The sequence below is a fragment of the Paramormyrops kingsleyae genome, chromosome 19 (genome assembly GCF_048594095.1).
Source record: "Paramormyrops kingsleyae isolate MSU_618 chromosome 19, PKINGS_0.4, whole genome shotgun sequence".
Taxonomy (NCBI): domain Eukaryota; kingdom Metazoa; phylum Chordata; class Actinopteri; order Osteoglossiformes; family Mormyridae; genus Paramormyrops; species Paramormyrops kingsleyae.
The window spans coordinates 5218256-5238383 of NC_132815.1; the positions used below are offsets into that span (position 1 = coordinate 5218256).

Below are 20128 nucleotides of genomic sequence, written 5' to 3' on the forward strand. Positions count from 1 at the left end.
TGGAAAGAAAAAGAGCCATATTTGTGTTTTGTTGTCGTCCTCTTCCCCCGGCCTGCCTTTCAGCTCATCCAAACGTGGCACAGCGGCTCCTCTCACGGCCTCTCCCAGCGCGGATCGCACACAAAGCCTCCGTAAATGCTCCAGCCAGCCTGTATTCCTTGCTTCAGAATTAATTGGTCTTTGGACCAAGTGATAGGTTGAGATTAGCTTGAAAGCCGTATACCTCTCCGTGCCAAGGGGTAGCCAGCGTAGGTTGTTTTATGCGAGTGATTTGTTGTATGTTTACTGGGCTGCAGTCTGTGTTCCTCACTGGCTCTGCCTTCCTGCAGTTAATCGGTTTGTAACTTTACTCTATAGCTACCCCAACAGAAGCAGTCTGCCTCTAAAAAGCAATGGGGGTATGTCTCCACCTTGCTACATGTCCTGCATTTCCCATGATGCTCTGCGTGCCTCATGCTCCTCTGAAAGGCAGTGGGGGTATTTCTCCTGCTTTTCCCGTGATCAGGTATGCCTCCTGGTGTAACGCAGAGTCCTTCGCTTTGTCTCCAGTTCTTCAGGACAAGGCCCAACACCTGAATGAGACGCTGGGCTCCCGCGACGGCACCCCCGAGAAGAGCCTGCAGGAGATGCAGAAGGAGATTGAGGCCATGCTGGCGGAGCTGCGCAAGCGGCAGTTTGGGGGCAAGAAGCAGATCTCGGACGAGGAGCTGGGGTAGGTGGCGCCCTCCGCAGGACCACACCAGGCACTGCGTGAGAGAGTACCTTTCATTCATTTCAGGTGGCTTTTCTTGAGTATTTCTTTGCTAAGTATTGGTCAATTTCTGTATTCACAGCAGTGACTAATCACTTTCTTCTTGACGTCTTGACATGAATGTGCGTCTCCCTCACTGTCCATGTGTAGCGTAGGCAGTAGTCAGAGCCCTTCACACACTACGCCCCAGAGCATGATGGACCCCATGTCATACTGGCTGGTCTTTGTGAGCGTGCGCGTGCGTGTGGGGTCCGCCTGGGCCCCTGCCGGCTGTTCCCGCTTCCTCCCTCCCCTGTTCAGGATGCTGGGGTTTCTCCCAGTAACCCTCGTCTGTGCATCGCATCCTGCCACGGCGCCTTGGCGTGCCGCGTGCAAAACCCATATGGGTTTGGGTGGTTTTGGGAAAAGGACGAGGGTGGGCGGGGCCAGATGAGTCATCTACAGCGAAATCAGCCTGCTGTATAGAACACTGGGCCCATGTTCTAAGTACAGCATCTAGATCATAAACACCAGCATTAAACGAGAAAGCGATCCGTGCTGGAGTGAGACCACATCAGTGTGCTTTGCTGGATGCCTGCATGCAGTGGTTATGTGTACAATCTCTGTCATGTTTCCTCCGTACTTTCACTATGCAAAACCATTTTGTGGATGAGCGAATCCAGACAGAATTAGCAAAGTTTTCCTTTCTCATGTAAAATCTTAATGAACTAATTAAAAGTTGCCTGAGGTGGGTGAGAGGAATAATATTCTTTCTAATCAAATTAGTTTCGTAATGTATTCCTCTCCTATGCCCTAACTTAACCATGCAAGAATAAATATGGCCATCTAGTGGCAGTTTACTGTAAAAAAATAAACTGAGAAGAGCAGGGACAATGCAAACGGACGTGTAGCGGTAGCTGGCCTTGGATGCTGTGCCGAGGACATGACCGACACTTAAGGGTCACGCTCTACAGGGCAGCGGAGGCCTTGCTGCAGAGGGTCACTCGTCTCTTTGGGAATCCACACAAAACCACAGAAGACCTGAAACAGGAGGTGATGAGTAAAGTGGCCGACTACCGGGACAAGTTGGATGACGCACACGAGCTGCTGAAGGGGGCCCAACTGAAGATCCACAAGACCAATGCCCTCTCCGAACTGAACCGCTGGAACATGAGCATGCTGGAGGTGGGATTTTCTCGGTTCTGACGCAGCCCCGTGATTTGGGTTTGGACCCCAGAGTTAAGAGCTTGTGGTCACTGTGCTGAATGTTTACCACACACTTTCCAAATAATTTAACTTGTAAGAGAGTAAGAAAAATTATGAAAAGTCTGATGAAAATCAACAGACTGTTTGGTAACGCTTTATATTAACTGCACCTTCTTAATGCATTTATAATGCATTCATAGATCATTCATCAGCATCATATAAGCATACCATAAAATCCAACATGCCTTAATAGATTTAATATGCATTAATAACAATTATATGATTGTATGATTATAATGTTTCTTATCATATAATGTTGAATGATGAAGTCCTCATATATAATGCACTATAGATACCTTAATAATGCATTATAATGGTCAGTATAAGCATTAAGGATGCTTTGTACTGCATTATAAGGCAGTCATAATGCATAATAAATATATGTTATGCCTTTTCATAAATATTTATAGATATATTTATAATGCATATTGAATGCATTATAATGCATTATGAATGTGTTTATAAATTACTAAAAACATAGCCTTAAGTAAAGTGTTACCACATCTGGCATGAAAGCTACACCTGTCATTAATTTTGTACCACAACTGGATCCCCTCCCAGTTAGCAGTCACAGCATAACCTGCTGGTTCACTCGGACTGTGGTCGTCATAACGATGTGCAATGGAGGGGGGGCTTAGAGCTTATAGTTCCATCTGCCCCTAGAGCAAGAGGGATGCCGTGAACACTGCCATGACAGGGACCGAGGACACCCTGGCTGAGGCGGAGCGCATCCTCGGCGAGGCCAACCTTCTGTCGGGCAACATCAATCAAGAGGTGGAGGTAAGACTTTGAGCTAAGATGTCGCAATGCTGTTATGAAATGACCCTTCATTTGCATGCTCCTTTTTGCACATCCCAACTTGCTCTCCTTTAAGATATATACAAACACCCTTGCAGGGGGTCTGAGAGCAGGGCGGTTGTTAAGAGCCTTGCTCAAGGGCGCAATGGAGATGTGACTATTCTGTGGAGGCTGGAATTCAAACCAATAACCTTCCGAACACAAGTACAGAGACTTAACTCGCTGAGCCGCACATCGCCTCCTGCCAACTCCCCCTGGCCAGCCCTTCACAGCATGTCTGCTTGGATTTCGATTGGATCGTTTTGGGTGAACTGTAAGGTCAAGACTGTAATGAACAAGAGCTCAGAGAAGGCATGGAGCACCACAGAATGCTAGTAGGTTGCAGTAAGCTGGCAGGGTGGAATAAATCTAGGTCACAGTGCTAGCAGATCGCGACCGCAGATGATCTCGGTGCTGGTAGGCCGGAGCAAAGGTCAGTCAGAACGTGTAACGTTCCAAGCCTCCAAATGCAGGATCTGGAGGATATGGCGCGTGACCTCAACCATCTGGACGACCAGCTGGACTACAAGGTGAACAAGATCAGCATGGGTCTGCATGAGAAGAATCTACCGGGGCTGATGCTGGAGGTGGAGAGCCACGCCGCCCAGCTCAAGGACTCTGCTGGCATCTTGGACAGGTGGGCGGCGTTCCAGATGGTAGCGTGGCGAGAGCACCACCCTTTCTGTGGGGCCGATTGTCGCTTATTGAAAAGGCTACGTCACTTTCAAGTCAAGTTGGCTGTATTTTCATACCATCCTTATACACATATACAATGACAGGAAAAAATGTCCCCAAGGACCACAGTGTAACATACAGATAGCGAGTAATAATAATAATAATAATAATAATAATAATAATAATAATAATCAAATGGGCTTTATTGCCGTACCATGCATGTACAGGTATACAGCGGCACAAGGTAACATTTCTCCTGGGTGCAACATGCAAGCAGCAAGAGGGGGGGTTGAGGGATCACAGTACTTAAAGAATAGGACAGTATGAAACCGTGGGGCTGGACATCATTTCATTGAACAGAGGGGTGTCGATCTGTAAGGGTTCCTGGGCCCTGTTCCGTGCATGTCAGCCATGCAAGCTTTCAGCCCCATATCTAACCCTTCCTGCCTGGTTTTAAGTATCCTTGCAGAAGCCAAGAACCTGTCATTCAATGCCACGGCGGCGTTCCATGCCTACAGCAACATCAAAGACTTCATCGAGGAGGCGGAGCGGCTGGCCAAGCAAGCTAGGGCCCGGGGCGTGGAGGCCGTGCAGCTAGTGAGCCACGCCCACACACGCGCATGCGACCTCGCTATTAAGCCCCCAGTGCTCCACAGCCACACTCCCAGAAATCAGAGCTCCAGCTTGTTTGAATGCAGTCATTGTGATTTGTTTTCAGTGTCATTACTCTGATGCCATCCACTTGAGCCGGGGGTGGGGTCAGACCCCCCCTTCCTCACCCCTCATACAATAGAAGGTCCTCTGTTCCTACCCGAATCCCCTGGGTATAAAACAGATAATTTCCTTGTGGTTCTTGCACAATTACATTGACCTCCATCAGCGAACATCAAAGAACCCGTAACATCAAAGCTCATGTCACCGCTAGCTCGCAGGCGGCCATGTTGACTCCGCCTCCTTGTCTCGTCCTTGCTCAGGCTTCCAGCCCCAGAGGCTCTCTGAAGGAGCTGGCCAAGAACTCACTGCAGAAGAGCTTCCGGCTGTGGAACGAAGCCAAGGAGTTGGATGGTGACGTTAAGGGTGAGCTCTTCCACAATCTCCAGCCACAGACCGTCGTTAAAATGCAAGCGGATCGTCGGTCAAGCGTCCCGTCCCTGCGGAACATGGACTCACGTGCCGTGTGTTTCAGAGAATGCCGAAAGTCTGGGTCGGCTGCAGGGCAGGATTAAGAATGCCGAGACCAAGAGCAAGGACCTGCTGAAATCCATCGACGACGCCCTGGGAAGGCTGGACACCCTCCCGAATGGTAAAGGCAGCATGTGGGAATGAGCTTCACCCTTCTGGGCGTGGCCTGATGGACAAAACACAATCAGCCAATAATTAGGTCAAGTCAAGTTAAGAGGGGCTTCATTGTCACACCAAGCATATACATTGACATACAATTACAGGAAATAGTGCAAAAAAAAAATCACGCACATAATGTAAATGTGAGCGTAAACAATGTTGGAATGTTTCGAATTTCAACAAAGGAAGCAGCAGAGTTGATGGGGTTGCAGTCACTTCACCTGTGAGCTTTTGTACTTGCTGCGTCATCAACATTGTTTCCCAATGTTGACCCACTGGGCCCATAGTATGAGGTCTAGGACGTCTCAGAAACTTGTCCGGTGCGTTACCCACTCTGCCCGGCTGTCCATGCAGACACAAGCTCCAAGCTGCGGTCGGCCAAGGAGAAGGCCAGGGACGCCAACGAGACGGCCAGCGATGTGCTGGCAAGGCTCAAAAATATGAACCTGGACCTAGCAGGCCTGCAACGCAACTACAGCAAGCTGGGTGATGATATCAAAAAGGCCGACAACATGATCCAGGACCCCGACAAAAATAGTAGGTATCCCTACAGGGTGTCTCTGACACAGACTATGCTGAACGTTCTTTTAAAATAACGCGAGATAACGCGGTGACAATCCGACTTGCATTAATAGTGTGACGATAATAATGCAACTTTTATGCCTTTCTGAAAAAAATATATAAGTGAAGACAATTCCTTACTGGTGTTTCTTTGTCTCTGTGTCCTGTGCGCGTGATGATCTTGTGAACCTCGACAGCCATAAGTACGTATTTCTTTTTTCTCACCATTGCGCATGTTAGCTGGAGCCTAGTGCTGCATGGGCCACTGCCGAAATTAGCATGGTGCCAGAGTAACATCCTTCTGCTTTGTATTCTGCAGCAGGGCCTTCACAACTCAAACGAAGCTCATTCTTCTTACTATTAGCATTAAGCTAATCAGAGATTAGCATGTTATTCGTTATCATCAATATTTCATCTTCCTTTCTTCCTTCAGTGTGTCTATGATTAATCGATCTCAGTCACTGCGCTCCCGCTGCCTCCGTTAACACCAACAAGCTAGCCGCACGCGCTCAGTCGCTTCCTCACTAGCGCCCGCCACTCCTCGCAGGTGCGCCGATCAAACCCGTTTCTCACCTTGTTTCCTTTTTTAAGTTCATGCAGCCGGGGCGAAAGTGAAAGACCTGGAGGATGAAGCTGACCGCCTGCTAGAGAAGCTGAAACCGATCAAGGAGCTCCAAGACAATCTGAAGAAGAACATCTCGCAGATAAAAGAGCTGATAAACCAAGCGCGCAAACAGGCTAACTCGGTGTGTGGCGCAGCCCAAACGTCATAGTCATTTATCTACCCGCACCATCAATAAAATATAATTTTAACAATTTTGATAATGAGATGACACAATACTTAGCCTGTACTACAGGATCAGAGGACGTATTTTCAGTACATAATCAACACATAATCAGTAGGTTGTGTATAGTAATTGCATAATTATCATCAGAGAATGATGATCAGACAGCCTAGGTATTTAATACATAAGTGTTCCATTTACATACATACACATCTGGCTGTCCATTTAGTTTCTGGTCAGGATCATGGGAGCAAAGACTGGGGTCCACCCTGGACAGGATGGCTGCAGTCATGGGTTAGTTATATCAGAATTGGTTAGTTGTGAGTTTCCTAACCACAGAACATTTGACTTGCACCTGCAACAACAGACATCCACTGTTTGACATTTGAAAATACAGCTGGGCTTTTAAGAGGATTATTTTCTTTTTACTTAACTTTGTCTCGCTGTTTGCCTTTACATTGGCTCTCTGACCCAAGTAAGTTGTAGTAAAACATGAAGCGCCGACCGTTGGTGAAGTTCGCTCTGCTGTGGATGTAAAACCCATAAAAGAAAGAAACAATGAATTGAGATCCCCCCCACCTCCCCATCTAGATTAAAGTGTCCGTCTCCTCTGGGGGGAAGTGCATTCGAGCCTACCGACCCGAAATCAAGAAGGGTCGCTACAACACCATCATCTTGAATGTGAAGACTGCCTCCTCAGACAATTTACTCTTCTACCTGGGCAGTGCCCAATACGTAAGTAACTCCAAAAATCCCTTCTGTCGTCTCTTAATAGTATCATCGGTACCACTGTACAATAAGACTCCCTTTGCCACTTATAAATGGTAGTAACTCATTAATAAGAAGAAAACTGTTATAACTTGTTTATAATGGTCTAGTAATGATTTACAAAGTGTTACAACCTAATTAATAACCTGCTTATAAACCATTCATAATGCCTTTATAAGGGTAGCCTTATTGTAAAGTGGCACCGATTCACCAAAACAGTCCATATGCATGAATGAAAAAATAAATATCACATATCTGACACACATACCAATATATCACTTGCTTTTATCTCACGGTGCTTATTGGGTTCCATAGGAAGACATAATCTGAAAAATGAGGGAATGTGTGTAAATATTTTTGAATATTTATGACTATCTCTATAACTTTTTGATGCGAAGCCATTTAGCAGTGTTTTGTTTATTAGCCAGATAACTAATGCACCGCAATTAAATTGAAATTACTCTCCCGATCATGCTTTCTCAGACGTTTTGATGACAATTAGATGAAAAGGCAAAAAAGAGATGATGAAAGGGTATTCAATATGCAGTCCCCAAGAGAGAACATATAATTTTGCTGTGTACGACAACCACGGCAATTAGCAGTGAGTTCAGATAAAGCAGCAGCATGCGGCCATAGCACTGATTTCCTCGGGGAAATCACAGGCCCCTCGCTTTCGCTGATTTGCTTGTAGCTTGTCGTTCCTCAGCATCTCATTCCAGTGTGTCCTGCTCTGTGCTTCCCCTCTTCCGTCACGGCATTGGCCCCTGGAGTGGGGCCCCAGTGATGTGCTCATAATGTCGCCAATTAGACGCCCGTCTCTATGCATCTCAATCGCTCGTCTCTCCTAGACTGACTTCCTGGCGGTGGAGATGCGCAAGGGCAAGGTCAACTTCCTGTGGGATGTGGGCTCCGGCGTGGGCCGCGTCGAGTACCCCGATCTCACCATCCACGATGGGAACTGGCACCGGATCGAAGCTTCTCGGTGGGCCAAGGATGAACCTGGGGGGGCTGGCTGGGTGTTGGTGTGGGACCCCCTTTACCATTTTACATTTTAAATTTCACTGCATCCTTTGTTTTGGGATAACTGCTCGACTCAAGAATGCAACTGCTATAGCATCTGCCTCAACAGCGCCACAGTGTGGACGCAGGTGGTAGGCTCATCCCGCTAATCCGGTGTATGACTTGTTTCGGCGGTTTCCAGTATCGGCATCAACGGTACCATCTCAGTCCATGCTCTGGAGGGCCCGAAAGCTGCCATCATGCCCGTCTCCAGCAGCGCCAGCTCCCCCAAAGGCTACACCATCCTCGACGTGGACGAGAAAGCCTATCTCTTCGTTGGAGGCATTCTGGGAAGCGTGAAGGTAGTGTCCAGCCATCTCAAAAAAAAAAAATACTGATGAAGCCGCCCTTGAGATGCATTGACGTTTGTTTCAACTGACCGTTGAAGAAAGCTGATGCCGTTAAAACCACCACCTTCATTGGGTGTATGGGAGAGACCTACCTGGACAACAAACCCATAGGATTGTGGAACTACCGCGAGCGGGAGGGAGACTGTGCTGGATGTGTAGTGAGGTAAGCCTGCACGGCGTTACGATGAAGGGCTCTAGGTCTCAAAACCCATGTTGGATGGGTTTTTTAAATGCCTCTGTCAACCACCAACAGCCTTAACACTATTCTAATTGCTTTAATTGTCTCATTAATTCCCATTGGGTTAAACAAGGCAGTGATTGATAGCATAGGTAATTCCGTTGGGTCGTGAAGCCTATTTTTTTTCCCCCCTCCCACCAGTGTTTGTAGCAGCCGTCAGACAGCTGCTTTTCATTTCCCGAGTAAATACAGGCGTGGAACAAATTTCTTAAATTAAGTAGTTTACTGTTTGCTGTAAACATGGTTTGGAGCATAATAAATAATGAGCAGTGAGTGTAGGTCACAAAAAGAACAAAAAAATGACAAACCTTGGAAATGTAAAAAAAGAAAAAACCTAGAATATCACTGCTTAAGTTTATTATTATTATGTCGCTATCATTATTATTACGTACTTTCAGGGTATAGTCCTGGGTACCACATAAATAATACATTTCTGTAATAGAGTCCTTGGAGCTGCTGAGATGCTGGGCTGCACAGTTCTGCTGCTGCTAGCTGCTAAATTGCTTAGACTACAGCCAATTTATCTTCTGAGACACAACTGTCACAGCAACTGCAACTCACAGGGCTAAGAAATCCTGCAAGAATGAATTATTAAGTTAATCACTCATATGTGGATGAAAGTCAATACATGCTACTTCTGTAGGGTTATTGAGACGTGACTGATGAGGTACAAATAGGTACTGTTTTTATTTTAGTGTAGTTCCTATCTAATCTATTGACCATCATGTTAGCTTTTTTTTCTTAATAAACAATATACATTGCTACTGATTTAACAATGATGATAATGAGGAGGAGCATTTAAATGTTTAATTGGTTACAAAAGTATTCACTCTCTAATTATGATTTACTATTCATATTAAGTTCACTGTTTAATATTAATAATAACCAAATTACCTCCTTACTTTTGCGTTTGAGTTTTTCCAGTGGATTATTGTTAAAGATGCATTGTGTTACTCTTCTGTAACTAATATAACCACTTCAGCAAAAGGATTAGCCAGAAGTTATAAATACTAGTGAAATAAAGTAGAAAAAATTGGCACTATAAAAAAGATGCGGCATTTTGCTGTGGATACACCCCATGATGTTCCTGGTCTTATTCTACCATCTGGAACCCGCATCCCCCTGTCCTGTGCTGCCCAGCCCTCAGCCATCAGACAGTGAAGGCACGGTGCATTTTGACGGCGAGGGCTACGCCGCCGTGAGCCGGCCGACACGCTGGAACCCCAACGTCTCCACCATCACGTTCAAATTCCGCACGTTCTCCACCAACGCCCTCCTCATGTATTTCGCCACGAAGGACATGGTGAGGCCGCCCTCGTCACCGACAGGGGTCGATCTCTGTCGCGGGTACCATTTCGAAGCTTTGTATGGGCAGCAAATTCAGAAACAGTTACATCCAGGAAAAGGATTGGATCAGTGTTAATTAAGGAGCCTTACAATGAAGATCCTATTAAGAGAAACATCTCTTACATTACTTCTTTACAGTGCATAACATTATAGAGTACTACTCAGAAGTCTGGTTTTAATGCATTTGTATCTGTTTTAACTAAATTATTCAGGACCAGATGATGCTTTTGTATAGTCTGATCTGATTGGACAGACTCACAAACTCTGGATCTTGCAGCACCACAGATGGGCCACTTGTCTGACTTGTCAAGGCAGGAGTCATTCCTGTCTTCCTGCTTTCGCTGTTGTTCCGGACCTTCATGTTCTCCCCTGACACCTCTTTCGGAGACAGAAAGACTTCATGAGTGTAGAGCTGAGTAACGGCAGAGTGAAAGTCAGCTACGACCTGGGATCCGGGCCAGGCAATGTCTCCAGCAGCCAGCGGCACAATGATGGCCAATGGAAGTCCTTCACCATGGCCAGAATGTTGAAGCAAGGTATGAGAACCTCCATTACTCCTTATGCTCTTAATTTTTATCACTTTTTATGTAAAGTAACTGCTCCATTTTACAGTGACACAAATTCTTCTTACATAAATCAATGTTTCCCAACTCGATCTTCAGGGACCCACAGATGGTCCAGGTTTTTGCTCCCTGCCAGATAGGGAGCAAAAATGTGGACCGTCTGTGGGTCCCCAAGGACAGGATTGGGAAACACTGATATACATGATATATTCACCTGTTATTAATGATGAAGTATTTAGCAGCAATTTCCATCCTGGCACTTAATCCTGACCATAACATTTTGGTTGCATGCCACTTATCCAGTTTAATTGTATTCCACAGACAGGCAATGCATATGGTTTGACATACGGGAGCAGATCTGTAATTGGTTAAATTTTGAGACCACTGATCAAATTTTGAGCAGCAACACTGAAGCAGTGCCCAATAGTGGTAGCGAAGAGAAGGGTAGCTGGGGACACTCAAAAGGATGTGTCAGATATATTATCAAGGAACTTTATATAGGAGAAAGTCTGTAACTTCTTTTTGAGACAAATCACACCAAAACTGAAGTGATGTGACTTAATGGCAGCAAAGATAAGGGTGACTACAGAAGATACTTGACATTGTGAACGTGATAACTTAAAGAGTTATTTGATGGACTTTATTTCCTACTTCAGAACAACATCGCATGGATGAAGATCAACACCAAATTTTATTTAGAGATAAATTGCACCCAAATTGAAGCAGCAGCAATTGGACAGAGAAGGGCAGCTGTAGAAGGCACTTGATCTTATGAACACAGTAAATCTAGAAGTAACTGATAGATCTTTTTCAAACTTCCCAGAAACATAGGTGATGATCTGAGATAAATCACACCAAAACTGAAAGAGTGTCATTTAGTGGTGGCACATGAAGGGATAGTCACAGACGCAGATCTGGTGAACCTGATTACATTGAGACAAGTCACTCAAAGTCAGGCTTTTAATAAAAAGAGGTGGAAAGAGCGTGCAGGGGGACTAGAGATTGTAAAGGTTGGCAGGTGAGGGAGGAGTAGGGATTAGATGAGGTAGTGAAGGGGCCACCTGGGGAAAACATTGTTGTCATTGTAACATCATCTGGTTATTCCATATATAGAGTACCAGTCAATGGTTTGGACACACCTACCCATAGAAAGGTTTATTTGTACTGTTCTCTACATTAAAAAAACAATTATAGACATCAACACTACAAAATAACATATGGAATCGTGCACAAAGTATTAGAATGTTAGGGGGCAGCTTTGTCGGTTGCGACTCTAAAGGCTGCTAGTTCAGATCCAGTGGTCAGCAGAGTGATGCCACCATTGGGTCCTTTGAAGACCCTTAACCCCAATTGCTCAAGGGACTGGCTGACCCAACTTTCTCCTCTACACCAGAATCATGAGGTGGCCTCCTGGGATGAGTTTCCAACTGTCCTGAAGGAGGTCCCACATATATGCTGCTTTTCCATCACTCTCGGGTCAAACTCCAAAACCATTTCTATTGTGTTTAGGTCATGTGGCCAGGTCATGTGATGCGACACTGTCACTCTCCTTCGTAGGTAGCTTGGCGTGTATAAAGATTTTTTGTCTAATGTTACTTATTTGCCCCTCTTTTGATGACAGCGAGTGTGACTATCGTGGATATCGACTCCGGTGATGAAGAGAACTTCGTGGCCACATCCCAAGGTGCCAGCACTGGGCTGAACCTCAAGGAAGGCGAACGGATATATTTTGGAGGTTTGCCGACCACTGGGAATTTCAGGTGTGCCTACAAGGACTTGCTTCTGTCTTTTTGTCTAGCTGGCCATTCCCCTCCTACTGCGCTTCTCCGGGCCAGCCTGATTTCCCAAAACTTGGTCCCCTCTGACTTCCCCCCAAGCCCTCTAGCTGTTCAGGGTCTCGAGATGAAATCTCCAGCGAGAAATGGAGTTGTAATTGCTTGAACTTTAAAAGCCGTGTGTCAGCTGTCAGTGCCACACTGTGATTGCTGACCCCTGTTTGAGAAAAATAATTCACTCTGTGCCGTAAAGAATCGGCATTGTAAAGGGAAGTATAAAAGAAAATAGATTTGAAAATGGCAGTATGTCCACCACAATGGACACTTGCGTAAGCTTTAATGCTCCAGTGTTACGCAAGTGGCCAAACTCCTGTGCGTCTCCCTGTAATGCGAAATGCCCACGTTCATCGCGGCAAAACGATTCACAGTAGCTTTCGGGAGTCCCATAACGAAATCGTCCGAATTCCTGTCAGGTTGACATTCGGTCAAGGCTTTGAACGATGTCTTTCAGTGAAACAAGGGTGCTTTCAACACTGTATGAGCCAGCATTTATATTCCATGGTTTAGCATTGTTTGTATAATGTTCTCTTCATTTCATAAATTGTCATGCTGGCAAGTATTAACACGTGTCTTTTGTTCTTACAGTATGAAAACAAGGTAAAAGACACATAGATATTACACGTATCCTCTTGCATGTGTTCCATACGCATTTTTCTCTATCAGAGGCTGGCAAATTGGTGGCATTTCTGGTGGAGGAGGTCAGGTGCTTTGTTCCTCGAACGTGATAATGGCACAAAAGGCTATCGCCGTGCTGCTAGTCGCTGTAATGCCGCTCACATCCATCAGCAGAATCTCAGGAATGAAAGATCACACTTTTCACGCCGGGGTGGCTGGCTTGATGGGGCCTCTGCACGTAGGGGCTGCTAAGGACCAGCTTAACTTCCATCCACTTAATTTCCGCCGCCTATTTAATTCCTCTTCTTTGCATGACACGGCAGATGTGCGTTTTTGTGTATTTTCTTTGGATAATATTTTTCTCACCAGTGCACATTTATATATGTTATTGGCAAAAGGTCAACTAGGTTGCAAATACAGTGTATTTATGGTGACTGTATCCCTTACAGGACAGAGGTCACTATGAAGAAGTACGCAGGCTGTATGAAGGACATAGAAGTTTCCAGAACACCGTACAATTTGCTAAGCAGCTCCGACTACACAGGCCTGACGAAGGGCTGTGCGATAGAGGTGTGTGTTTGATTATCACCTTCTCCTCTTTGATGTTCCTGTCGCTTATTATGCATAGGGGGCCGGCGGGGGCCGGGTCCATGGAATATTTCCTGCAGCCTGGTAATTTTCTCCATGCCAGTAAGAGAGCCTGAGTCTGACTGGTGGGGAAAAAATCACATCAGAGAGGAGACACAGGGGTGGGGGAACCTGGATGTGATTATCAATGACAAAAATATGCTCATGTGAAGGGGCAAGATGGAGCAACGGAGGGTGAATTTTTAACACTGTGATTGTATAATGTATTAAACTACAGAGAAGTGAGAGAGCAACTGCAGACGGAGGATAAAGCCTAATGTTACAGTCTAGTCCCTGCGGTATACATATTTACCCAAACAAGTCACTTATCTACTGATTTATGGTAGACAGTGATAATCCATGTAACCACGTGAGATGACTGGCAGCTGAGTGTTGATTGATTTGGTGTGTGACCAATGACAGTTGAGCTGGTGGTGACTGACACATGAGTGGGTAATTATAATGCAGCCTTAGCATGTGATGACTGACAGTCGGGTGTGTGATGACTGACAGCCAGCTGTCGTGTGTGTGATGACTGACAGCTGAGCATGTCTGAGCTGTTGGCACACTGCCCTACAGAACCTGCACACGGTCAGTTTCCCCAAGCCCGGCTTTGTGGAGCTGAGAGGCATGGCGTTTGACGTGGGCACGGAGATAACGCTGTCCTTCAGCACCAAGAGTGACAAGGGCATCATCCTGTTTGGCAGCGGGGGCGTCCCTGTGCCCCCCAGGAGAAGGAGGAGGCAGACAGGGGAGGTGAGAGTCGTCTCGGGCCAGCCCTGTAATCAGTTCTCCAGTTGCCTTGAGGGGGGTCCCTGCTATGGGCAGTCCCAGGATGATAGTTGACCGACGGTGGGGATGTTTTCAGGAGGATTGTGACAATGATAAAAGTTGTTGACGGGAGGTTGGGAGCGGGGGGGTTGGGCGGTGATAAAAGTAGTCAAAAGGGGTGGTTGATCGGCGATTGGGGGAAGGTTGTGGCAACCATAAAAGGTGATGATAAAAGCTGCTACCCAGGGGGTTGGAGGGGACACTGAATCTTGTGAGTGCATCTTTTTTCTCTTATGGGGGGGGGGGGTGGTCCCAGAACTATTTTTGGGAGACTCCCCAAATCAAGTGAAATTCCATGCACTTAGATGACAGGACCATGGAACGTGCATCCAGCAATGATGGCACTGGCGGGCTCCTGCCCTGTGCCCCCGGGAATAGACCCCAAGCACAGCCCGGCCGTGAGCTTCCTAAGCAGTTATGGGAGATGGATTCTGGGAGGGGCCGGAACGTTAATGATAATTACATGATGCAGATGATGTCCTGCAGCCTGATGTGTTCTCATACATGCACATAGATGTGTGTGGCCTAGCAGGGAGGCCTGATCACACTACATGTGATAATAATTGTTTTTGCCCCTCAGAAAACTGCGCCGGTGTTATTATTTCTGAAGGGGGCACAGCGTCGCATCTCGGGATCATTTTAATTAGAATGTGACTTTTAGCATCTCTGTTAGTGGGGCCTTCGAATCCCTGCCTGCCCATCTGAGGGGCGTTCAGGGCATTGGCAGGCGTTACATCAATTACAGGCACTGAATGAAGCAAACAGCCGCAGGTTTAACCTCTAACACTTGGCAGGAAACGTCTTTGCTGAGAAAATATTATACAACAGCACAGTGATAAGTTGGATTCAATTTGCAACAGCCCAGGTAGGGGCGGGGGTGGGGGGGGGCATGGGCTGTCACCTTTGAAAATAATTACTGTCCATAAATGAAGTGGATATCATCTCAGATGGGGGGGGGGGCTCTGTGCCTCATTTCGGCTTGGCCACCATTCATTTCGGCAGTTTGCCTGGGGGGGGGGGGGGTGAAAAGCGTGCTCTGTTTGACGCAGGCTGTGCTCGTCACCTCCTCAGCCAGGTCCACCATGAGCACGCAGACGCTCAGTTAGATACGTCGGCCAGGGAGGTGATGCTCGGATGGATCCCCGCAAGCCGGCTGGGGATGAGGAGGAAACGGTGTCGCGGCTGGATCTGCAGTCTCAACTCGGGCGCGTTGTCTCTGTAAACCGACGTGATGAAATGACGCTTTATTTGCTATAATTTGCACGAGCAGGATTACAGGTACATTGGAATGATTCTTTTGATATATCCCACCCGCCTAGCTGTCCTTTTTGAGACACAAACACGCACACAGACACGAGGACTGTCCATTAATCTCTATGGGTAAAACCCTAATCTCATTAGTGACATCCGTGACCCCTGCCCAGTCCTAACCTTAACCATAAGTAACCAAACAAAATACAAGAATTTTGGCATTTTTAGTTGTCTGATTGCAGTCACAGATTTTTATAAGATTGAGTTTGCCCTTGTGGAGACTGAAAAAATGGTCCCCACAACATTAAAATAATAGGTTTTTCTCACATTGTGGGGAGACACACAAACACACACACACACACGTGAGAGAGCTTGGGGTCCTAATGCAGGTTCAGCCATTTATCCTCCTCCCTTGGAAAATTTCAGCGGTATTGCACAGCCCTTTGTCAAGTCCTTCCTCAATGGTCCAACAGCAGCATTGGTCTGCCAGCGCCGGGATTCCAACCGGTGACCATCTGAACACAGGGATGAGCCCCACAGCGCCCCCCTCAGGCTGTGCACAGGCACTACTTTGAAAGTGGCTACCTTCTGGCTCCTCCCGTTTGTCCTTTCCAGCTGCCGAGAGAATGTCCCCCTAACTCTGTTCTGCTTCCCTGCGACCCCCCCCTCCACTGCAGGCCTTCCTGTCCGTGCACCTGAACAAGGGGGTCCTGGAGGTGCTGTTGTTCGCCGGCGGCCGCGGTCCCCGCAGGGTGGGCCGCAAACCAGAAGAGGGGATCCTGCACGACGGCCGGGAACACGCCCTGCGCATTGAGAGGACAGGCGGGTGGGTAGAGCAGCCGTCTGGGCTGTGTGACTCCCCATAGCTAAAGCGTGCAGCGGGCCCGCAAGCGCGCATACAGAGCACGTCACATGTCCACGCCGATGCGCCGTGCTGGCCTGAAACTCCCTGGTAGATGCATCGTTTAGCGGGCATCCCCTTGGGGAATTCCTGCTGCGGCCCTTTAAATCTCACGGCGAGCACCGTTACACGCCCCAACACACTTTCGCACCATAGTAACACTGCTGAAAGGTTAGCCGTCATGTTGCTTTTACTGGGGGATGCTGGCGCTATTACCGCGTCTGCCTAAGGGGGGTGCGGGGGCCACTGGTATAAGATGGAGGAATGCTGTGAATCTGGATGGCACCAGAAATACCAGGGGGGGGCAGACAGAAAACACAGGTGACGGGGGGGGGTATCTGCGGCAGGCGGCTGGAAGAGCGCACAGTGAAGTGCATTTGATCTCCCGTCCACTAGGGGCTTCACAGTGCAGATAGACGAAGAAGAGAAGATGGAACAGGTTCTCCCCAACGACCATCCCATGAGCATCAAGCGGCTTTTCCTGGGTGGGATCCCCCCAGATGTGGAGACAGGCACCCAGAGAACCAACGTACCCTTCGAGGGCTGCATCTGGAACCTCGTCACCAACACCATGTGAGGGGGGGGGGGGGGGGGGGGGTCATGGCCGTACCTGCTGTTAACATCCCACTTTCCGTTCACTCATGGTTGTCTAACTCTCACTCAACATGATCATGTGACAAAAGCTGTTTTTTTAAGCAGTGTGTAGTGTGTGTTATTAAGCCCATCGTTTCTTCCAGTCGAATCAACACGATTGAGCCATATTTAGATCAGTTTAATGGGCTTGTCTGCTTTCCTGACTGTTTTCATAATTCAAACTGCCAGCCCGGTGAGCTGGGCCGTATTGGGTTCTTAAATCGTTGCTGCTGCTCTTCCCCACAGACCGTGGGATTTCTCTCAGCCAGTAGCGTTTGAGAATGCAGAGATTGGCCAGTGCCCCAGTATGGCGACACTCCCAGCTCCGGGGCCGCCGCCGGAGGAGACGCCCAAAGCAGAGACCAAGGAGGTGGAGGAGCGGTGGCCAGAACCTCATCGCTTACCGACGCTGCCACCATCCAGCGTACGTTCCGCCTCCAGCTGGTTGGGGCAGGGGTTTCGCGATCACATGACAGCCGGCTACATCCTTATACCTGAGAACGTCCATAACCAGAGGCAGGTTGGTCCTGCAGGCCTGAAGTACAGCTCCAGTCTGTTAGGGGAGATTATGCTTTATTTCCATTAGCACAAGTACATTGGAATGCTTATTTCGCATATCCCATCATGCGTTTCTCTGAAGGATTCACTCATATAAACATATACCACGTTGTGAGTGCATAGCGAAAAACGATTGGAGATAACCAATCGGATTGTAGAGGAGGCTGGATCAAGACATCTGATTTGTTGGTCCTGCCTCCTACAATCTGATTGGTTATCACTCTGAACCAATCTTTTTTCCTTCTGCCTTCAGAACATTTTTGTATAAGTAAAACTCCCATGAGCCAGGCCTTTTATCCAGTATTGCAAGAGGTTAAGGGCCTCACTCAAGGGCCCAATGAAGTTGGAACTACTCTACTGATGATGGGTTTCAAACCAACAACCTTTGGATGAGGCACACAGGCTTAGCCCACTGAGCCGCACAGTATCTACTGTTAGGTTCGGATCACAGAGCAATAGGAACTAATGAAGGGATGGGACCCCTTACTGGCCACCCCAGGCCGTGCCTGCCCCCATTCCGCTGTGCTGTCTAACCATCAGGAGCTTCGTCCTTCATCGCCGCCCACCCTCCTCACCCATAATGCACCAGGGGCACCCCGTCCCGGCCGGCTGTCCGCCTCTGGCCGTCTCCTCGCGTTACATCTCACAGACGTGTTTCTGCTTGTCTTTTTTAACCTGCAGAGTGGGTGGCGTGATTGGCTTGGACTGTCTGGTTTCACAAAGATCTCGCGTTGACCTACATAATGCTACATAATGCACTGCGATGCTTTCATTTCCTGCGCTGCCTGTGTCCAGGCAGAATCGTCCATATCTTCATTGCTTCACCTCAGTCTTTCTCCGTAGCTAAGCTGAGAAGCTTGTGACCCCTTGTCCTCCTCCTCAGCTTTTTTTCAGCTTCTAACCTTAATCACCCAGCAGTTGGGCCTTAATCTCCCAGACATCTGTTATTTTTTTTGTTTCATCCTCTCATCTTATTTCCACCTTTAGCACCGTCTGCAGAGGCTTCAGACGTCTGCGATAGAGGGGGTCCTGCATGGCTGCACTGGTGTGTGTGTGTGTGTGTGTGTGTGTGTGTAGCGGTAGGGGACAACATCACGAATTTGGGTTAAGCATTTGATTTCCACTGTGCAAGAGAGGGCTTTCAAGGGATGAGGACGACCAGGACAAAGAATACATTGTAGAAGGTCACGTGAATAATGGAAAAACTGCCGGACATGTCCTTCACAGAATAAGGGATCCGGCCAGATCAGCCTTCAACACACAGCCGACACAAAGGCTCTCCTTCAGGGCACTTGTTAATTGAACACAAAAGGCTCCATTATTGTCGTGTCCTTTGTAATAGCACCATCTGCTGACGGATTATGGAATAACTGCACTGTATGAAGATTTTCAACTGGCTCTGTAAAGGGCTGGCATCCAGGCCTGGGATGACCCCCTCTGCCTTGTGTCCTGTGCTTCTGGGGACAGGCTCTTGGTTGACAATGACTGTCTATTAGATAAGACGTATTTAGTTGAATGTACCATCTTAATAGGCTGTGCTGTGGTGACTTGAAAATGTAATGGTGCTTCCTATGATTGCAACGATGCATTCAGATTTCAGTACCAGGACTCCTGTGACACATTGCAGATCTCCTGCGCAGCTGAAGCAAGCCCCATCGTGCTGGAAAAGGCGATGCAGTTCGGCCTGTCCAGAAACAGCCATGTGGCCGTGGCCTTCGATGACACGAAAGTCAAGAACAGGTATACAGAGGCTGATTTCTTTACGGATGACATCACAGGAGAAACACCCTTGCATCATTCGGGGTTCCTACATGCAAACCGCTGAATTTCCAGTTAGCTGATATTAAACTGGTTTTTCCAGGAAGAAAAGAAAAGCACTGAGAATCATAGAATGCACAAACAGCAGATTCACTGATACATTTGCATCTGTTTTTGTTTTTTGGTATATATTCTGTATATGTTGTATGTTCTTTGTTTCCATGTTCTCTGATTGTTACACAATCCTTTTATTGCAGTTTTGCAACACTTGAGTATTCATTAACAATTTATGATGCAATCAGAAGTTTCTGGACTTACTGAAATGTAACGAAATACATTCGAATAATGTAACATTAGCAGCAGTAATTTGATATTATTGCTCCTCATTTGGGTGTCCTAAGTATTTTGTAATATTGAATGTATTAAAATTGACGGCTTAATTATATTAAGTAATTATGCTGACATACTGTGTGTAATTGTTTAGCCACTGTTTTGACCGACACTGGCATGAGCACCAAAGCATTACATGGTGATTTGCGTTTATAAAGACTGACCTTATCAGCTTCAGAAAAGAAACGTGGTCTCGTAATCTTGTTGGT

At 47.1% G+C, this 20128-nt stretch overlaps 1 protein-coding gene across 1 annotated transcript in view; it reads left to right on the forward strand.

Annotated features, from left to right (window-relative positions):
- lama2 (laminin, alpha 2) overlaps positions 1-20128 on the forward strand; it is a 106547-nt gene that overhangs the window by 80676 nt on the left and 5743 nt on the right. Inside the window, exons 37-59 of the mRNA XM_072703001.1 lie at positions 550-712; positions 1705-1915; positions 2660-2776; positions 3307-3470; positions 3967-4105; positions 4483-4585; positions 4695-4811; positions 5204-5386; positions 6002-6156; positions 6787-6930; positions 7812-7945; positions 8165-8324; positions 8411-8535; positions 9751-9913; positions 10349-10493; positions 12142-12280; positions 12941-12952; positions 13420-13540; positions 14177-14353; positions 16357-16505; positions 16977-17153; positions 17460-17637; positions 19399-19511. Of these exons, the coding sequence (XP_072559102.1) occupies positions 550-712; positions 1705-1915; positions 2660-2776; positions 3307-3470; positions 3967-4105; positions 4483-4585; positions 4695-4811; positions 5204-5386; positions 6002-6156; positions 6787-6930; positions 7812-7945; positions 8165-8324; positions 8411-8535; positions 9751-9913; positions 10349-10493; positions 12142-12280; positions 12941-12952; positions 13420-13540; positions 14177-14353; positions 16357-16505; positions 16977-17153; positions 17460-17637; positions 19399-19511 (3289 nt within the window). The remainder of the gene's footprint in view (positions 1-549; positions 713-1704; positions 1916-2659; positions 2777-3306; positions 3471-3966; positions 4106-4482; positions 4586-4694; positions 4812-5203; positions 5387-6001; positions 6157-6786; positions 6931-7811; positions 7946-8164; positions 8325-8410; positions 8536-9750; positions 9914-10348; positions 10494-12141; positions 12281-12940; positions 12953-13419; positions 13541-14176; positions 14354-16356; positions 16506-16976; positions 17154-17459; positions 17638-19398; positions 19512-20128) is intronic.